Source organism: Drosophila sechellia, chromosome 2R (assembly GCF_004382195.2).
Source record: "Drosophila sechellia strain sech25 chromosome 2R, ASM438219v1, whole genome shotgun sequence".
NCBI lineage: Eukaryota > Metazoa > Arthropoda > Insecta > Diptera > Drosophilidae > Drosophila > Drosophila sechellia.
Window position 1 is genome coordinate 11,466,845 of NC_045950.1, and position 6,534 is coordinate 11,473,378.

General features: G+C 39.9%; 1 protein-coding gene across 1 annotated transcript; it reads left to right on the top strand.

Moving 5' to 3' along the window:
- Positions 1-2,745: 2,745 nt before the first annotated feature.
- LOC6609281 (metchnikowin) lies at positions 2,746-3,026 on the top strand. The gene has a single exon (XM_002033935.2). It carries the CDS (start codon positions 2,782-2,784, stop codon positions 2,938-2,940), a length of 159 nt encoding a protein of 52 aa, XP_002033971.1. The 5' UTR covers positions 2,746-2,781; the 3' UTR covers positions 2,941-3,026.
- The last annotated feature ends 3,508 nt before the right edge of the window (positions 3,027-6,534 follow it).

Sequence of the window (6,534 nt, forward strand, 5' to 3'; positions counted from 1 at the left end):
TCAAAACGTTTTCTGGCACTTTATTGATCCAAGTCCCTGAGTTATGGATGACTCTGTGAACCTGCCAACAATAAACTTAATAACTCATTTTGCATGCTATACGTATAAATTTCTTTTTCTCCTACCCTTTGTCTGTCTAATATTTTATATACTCCGTTTTAAAAGTAACTACACTTAATAACCACAAAAATGTAGAACAAATTAGTTGTTAAGGTGAAGTTACGTCGTTAACTGGTTGGCTAATGAGTTTCACTGCCATCATACTGAATTTAAGATGGTCAAAAATGGGATATATTTGCTAAGAAGAAAATACGTTAGTCTCTGTATATTCATTACCGAATGGAATAAGAAAAAGAGCTTATTTTTAAATTTTAGCAGATATTGCTAAGCCAATGCATGCTTAAACATCCTACTTTGTCCAAAATCCATTAAGCTATCTATTCACAATTAGAATAAATCCCAATTATACTTCATAGAATTGGCTTGTACACACGAAATACATACAATCATACCCAAAGCAAAGGAGGTTTATTGAAATTTATTATGAAACAATTATTTAAAGCACACACGCTTGAGTATTGCAAAAAGAACAGGGGTTTATTGACTGATAAAAGTTTGTCCATCAACTGTCGGCAAAATCATAGCGCCGCTAGAGACTTACTTTGAAATTTGAAATAATGAAACCAAGCTGATTCGTGATGAATTTGCAAAACATTTGCGTTTGCGAGTTGCCACTCATAATTAGAATATATTTTTTAATGATTTCTCAGCTGTCATTTGGGGCGTCAAGGTCGTATCGATTTGGCAGTCCCCAGAAGTCGTCGACTGTTTTACCTTCGAGTTGGTATCCGTTTCCTAGGAACGGTGCGAAAGCATTTTCCGTTTTTCCGCCACTCTGCAGGTTGACAACTTTTCATGTTTTCAATTGAATTGCCCTCATCACGCGGCTCTTATCGGCTCGAATTCAAGTTTTTGTAGCCATGTGATTTTTCCAAAAATTTTTACTTTGCCTTTTCGCGGATGGGCTAGGTATGTGTACATATATAGTAAGTATATTTTTTTCATTGCTGTGCTCCGTTACTCTTGTTACGGTCGTTAGCCTCCGGGGGCGGGCATTCGGTCTTGGGGGGCGTGGCACTTGAGCTTAGCCTACTCAACAACGATTTGCAAGAAACATTTCAAAATGTCAGCTGCACAGCTATGAAATGAATGCCGGGCAAACGTTAAACTTTTTGCACCAGTTATGCTCAAATTTCTTAGCCCAGTTCTCAGTTCTGGGCCAAAAAGTCGACTTTTCTGCCATTAGCCATCGTCTGTGATTGATTGACTAATGCCGCAATTTGCCTGTCTCCCACCGATGTTTACATTCACAATCTATTCTGCTGTTTACGCGCAAGCCAAACATTTATTTTTTAATGCGCTAACCATGGAAATGGACTAATTTTATTTGAAATTCCATTTGATTTATTTGATTTATAGCAGCCGAAGAGAACATAAAAGGAATTTTCGTAAACCGATATTGAAGGCTGAGGTCAATTCAAATCGATTTAATAAACAATAACATTTTTATGTTTTATGTACACCTATTGTTTGTCTTGCTGGGGTTTTGCGTAGTTTTCTGAAGCGGAAACTGCGTCAATCAATGCAGCTTACCCCGTTTTTCCTACACTTTCAGCGTAAGTGAAGCGTTTTCAACGCCTAATGAGCCGTGACTATAACCGCTTTTTTTCCTCCCAAAAAGTAAGCACACAAACAATAAAATGCAAGTGCAAAATTACTCAAAATGTCAAAATGTCGAGTCATTTAAAGGGCAGCCCCACATTCAACCCCTTCTGCAGCCCCATTTTGCTGCGAGAAAACTAACAAAGTGCTCTAATCGAGCCAAGGGGCAATTGCTTGTGCTGCTGCTGCTGCTGCAGCTGCACTTTCCACCTCCTCCGATGTTCTCATCGTGCACTGGAAAATAATGCAAATTTGTACAAGAAACAGTTTGAAATTATGAAATCTGAAAGCTATCGGCCCACACGGACAGGCCTAATTATGTGTTCTAAAACAAGCCGCTCAGATATTAAAAACATTTCTAGTTGCTAACGTTTCCTTGCAGAGACTAATTTTATTTTTACGGAAAGGGGTTTTCCGCTTTAATTACTTAATTTTTGTTGCTTTATTGCGTGTATATTGCCCCACAAAATAGATATAAATCATTCGTGCATATCGTAAATGTTGTTAGAAAATGACAAACAAGAAAACAAGATGAAAACCCCCATTAAGATCTGATTGAATATTAATATTTTATTCGCTATATTTCTTTCTGTGTACGGCTTAGAAGGCAGAATCTGCGAGGGGCGTAGGGCAGTGGGCGTGGCTCCGTGTAGACGCATGTTGACTATGCCTTTGAATGGCTGCCGTGGTTGCCAGTGGGTAATTTGCAATGCAGAAAAACCAACAGGGCGCTAAAAAGAAGAGTGTTTTTGGGGGGGAGGTGGAGTTGGTCAATAGGGGCAACATAAATATTCAGCGAGAAACGTCATATTTACATTTAGTCTAGGCTGATAATCCGGGACCGTGGGAAGTCCCCTTTGGGTGGTGCCGGCTGGGTTCCCCTGGCCACAATCGGTTATCTGCCCCCGGCTGACACTTGTCCGTCGTTCGTTCGGCTGCTTATCGCAGCAGCTCAAATAAAAAGTCCCCAATCTGCGACTCGTTTGTCTGGGACTGAGCTATAAAAGCCTCGCCATCTCAACGCTCAAAGCATCAATCAATTCCCGCCACCGAGCTAAGATGCAACTTAATCTTGGAGCGATTTTTCTGGCCCTGCTGGGTGTGATGGCCACGGCTACATCGGTGCTGGCAGAGCCTCATCGTCACCAGGGACCCATTTTCGATACGAGACCGTCGCCCTTCAATCCTAACCAACCAAGACCGGGTCCAATTTATTGAATTGTCAGTGGAAAATTCACACTGCTGATGTCGTTAACACATTGACAAAATTAATACAATTAAAGCAAAACTGAACTTCAAAGCTTGTCATTGGGTAATTCAATTATTTCCACGCTGAAGGGGGCCAAAAGGCACAGGTAACTAGAGGACAATCAGCAATCCCAGTTTCACTAAACCAGAATTATGAGTTAGCTGCAATTGAAATTGTACCTCGCTGATTGTTCGGCGTTTAAGGCTTCTTCAATGGTATTCTATCCATAAATAATAATGGCAACTGTGATTGAGCCAACATTGGAATGCAAAGCACTCGAATGCAATTTAATTTGCATTTTGCATCTGCTTGGCTCGCGGGGCGTATGAGTAATCACGGTTGCCATCGATTGCCATTCTCTGTAGTATACTACACTTGTGCATGTATATTTAGATGCGAATAAAAATTGAGTACGCGCAAACATTTCAATGAGCCTCACACACAAAAACGACAATTTCTTCCTCACACTCTCCGCTGTTTCTGTCTATTTTCAGCTGCGATCCAAGAAAAGCGCTAAGAAAAACACTTGCAAAAATTAGCAGCAGCAGCTGATGGACGAATGGGCGGTTGGCGGCGTTCGGTGCGGGAGGCCGTTTCGTCTATAAATAGTCTTTGAACACATTCTGCGCGTGACAGCTGTGACAGCGGCCATGACGTCATTGGCTGGATGAGCCACGTCACGGATGCGGTATAACCTGGTCTGGCTAAGGCCAATGAAAGCACATCGCGCATACGCCCCGTTGACCCACGGCAAACAAAAGCGCTTGAGTGTTTCCCAATTGACGCGCTAGACAAACAGCAGCGAAATGGCAGCGCTATGATATTATTAACAACGGCGGCAGCATGCGTACAGCCAGCAGCCGTAGCAGCAGCATCATTGAAAGAAGCAAATCCAACAGCAACAGCAACAGGAGCAACATCTGCAGCAGCAGCAACCGCACAACTAGCAGCAGCATCAACAGCAGCATCAGCAGCAGCAGCATCAGCAACATCAGTAGAGCAGCCATGAGAATCGCGAGAAAGCACAGCAAAAAGAAAGAGCGGCGGAACACAAACAAGAATTGTCAAAATATTTAAATGCTTACAGCTGCTCGAGTCTCAGTCTAAATTCGTCGTCGATCGGTCGTAGTTCCTGTTGTTGTTATTATTATTTATGTTGTGTGTGTGTTGTTGTGTGCCAGCGACATATGAATAAAAATTGAAAAAAATAATGGAAGTGCAACTGAAAAGACTCGAAACGAGCCACAAAGTCTAGTATCGTACCGTACCGAAACGAAACCAAACTTAACCAAAAACCGAAAGTCAACCCAACGCACCACATTCATGTGCCACACATATGTAAACCCAGTGAATCGAACAAACAACAGTGCGTGTGTTGTGTAAACAAACAAATATTTGTGTTACATTCAAATTTAAAGGGAATATAGAAATGTCAACCCAACGAACCGATACGAATACAACTTAGCTGCATATTCTCAAAATGGTAAGTTGGGTTCCCTGGCAATGGTGTACATAAAATTCGAATTCATTATGAGCTCTTTGTTTCTGCGAATTCTTGCATTTAAATTGAGGTTTTGTTTTGATTTCATTACTTTTGAAATATTTCTATTGGGATTTGTTATTTGGTTTTAGCAAAACTAGGGGTATTGCATTTCTATTTTAAATTGTTTGTGTTCGTGATTTTAAGGCTTTTTATATTGAATATTGAAATGGATATTTGTATTTATGTTTTTTAATCAGTATATTTTGTATAGATAGATTAACAATAAGTGGTTTATCCTGATTGGTATCTGAGCCACATTAATATGATTAAAGTGCGAGTTTTTAATAAGTTAACATAGCTATATGTAGGTATTATACCTGGCGATATGAACAGAAACAGAATTTAATTACCCTAATGTAGAATCCATCCCCAAAATTTGTTCATGTCCCGAAAATGACGGTCTGCTCTTCAGTCAGCCTGTGCATGTCAGACTGAATTTCAATTCGAGTGGAGACTGGAGCCCATGGTTTTGCTGCTCGGGTAACTCTGCATGGGGCCCCCGTTGCGAATACGCAATTTGTGTTGAAGCTGCTCCGTATTTCGCCAGCCTCTTCCAACGCTTTTCTCATAAATTGAGTTTACTCTTTTCGACAGCTTTGTTTGCCTTGCTTTCGCAGCACTCCCCCATCTTATTCATCTAATTTCCTTTTGCATAAGTATCACATGTCTATGCTACCTGTATCATTGTGTCTTTGTATATTTTTTTTTGCGCCTGTCTTTGATGGTTATGCCCATTTGGATGTGTGCGGGAATTATGGCGAATTATGGCCCACACAAATCAGCACAAAACTTTATTGTTCGTCATGTTTTCTCAGCTGGAGTGCAAAATTCCTGGGAGAAATGAGATTGATTGAGCCATTACATGAATGACCTTCCATCTGATTGGCAGTGAAGCTAAAGGCAGCTTGTTAATTGGACTAATGGCGAATACGAAATTTGTATCTGCACGTTGTACAGTTATCATCTTAAAGCAAACTGAATAACTTTTGGGATTTGCTGAATTCATATAAATGTGCATGCATATGCACTTTGTTGTATTCATTTCGAAAATCAAATAAGCATGCGAAATTTTTATTTAGCATCCCAATTATTCAGTAGATTTTCCTTGACCTTTGCTTTAGATTTCTTGTTTTCCGTTCTTGTTGAACGTCTTTAGGAATTTATGTTATGTGCATTCTCACAGGCAAATAACTACGCATACGGACTTTCTTAGTTTTTGTGTTTTTATCTTCTGTTTAAAAGGAGTTTAAAAAAAAGAAACACAAAAAACTGTTTAAGGAATTATATCAAATTTTTAGGTAATAAAGAGAAGAACAGTGATTTGATGTTGTAGCTAAGAATATTAGATATATCCACTGTTTATTAAAGTTTATGAGAGAACCAGAAAGTCGAGACTATCGTATACCCTCTATTCAGTTGATAATATCGACGTTTATTTGGAAGTGAAGGACTGTATTACATTACTTTATCTTCTTGTATCTTACTGAGAAATATATAAACTGCTCCATACTTTCCCTCTACGAATAAGAAGTATAATGATGTGAATTTTTCTAGCGCAAAAGCCCTTTACCAACCTCCGCACTTGAGTGTCTTATTTTTGTAGCAATCCCAGTAACCTTTTCAGAGAATATATTCTTAGCGAGCCAAATATTTATTTATATGCGTTTAGACTTAATTAGAAAAATAAAATGAAAGCGAAGAGCGTTTTGCAAGCCCCACGGCTTGAGGTGGAATTCAAAGGCAGGGTCAAAGGCACCCAAGCAAGTTGCCTTGATCTTAGCATGTTCTCGTATTTTCTTAGCAAGTTGCAAGGAATTTGGTTAATTTGTATTCTCATAGCAGACGGCGAATACCTCGGCGTGCAGAGCCACAATAATACATTTGTTTATATGTTTATACGCTTCGAAATATAAATACATATGTGCCCCGTCTTCTGGGCTCACTGCCATGTAATTATGTATGTCGCTGGCCGAGAAGAGCAAGTGCATCGCATGGGCGCCTTCACATTGCTCCTCCTCGA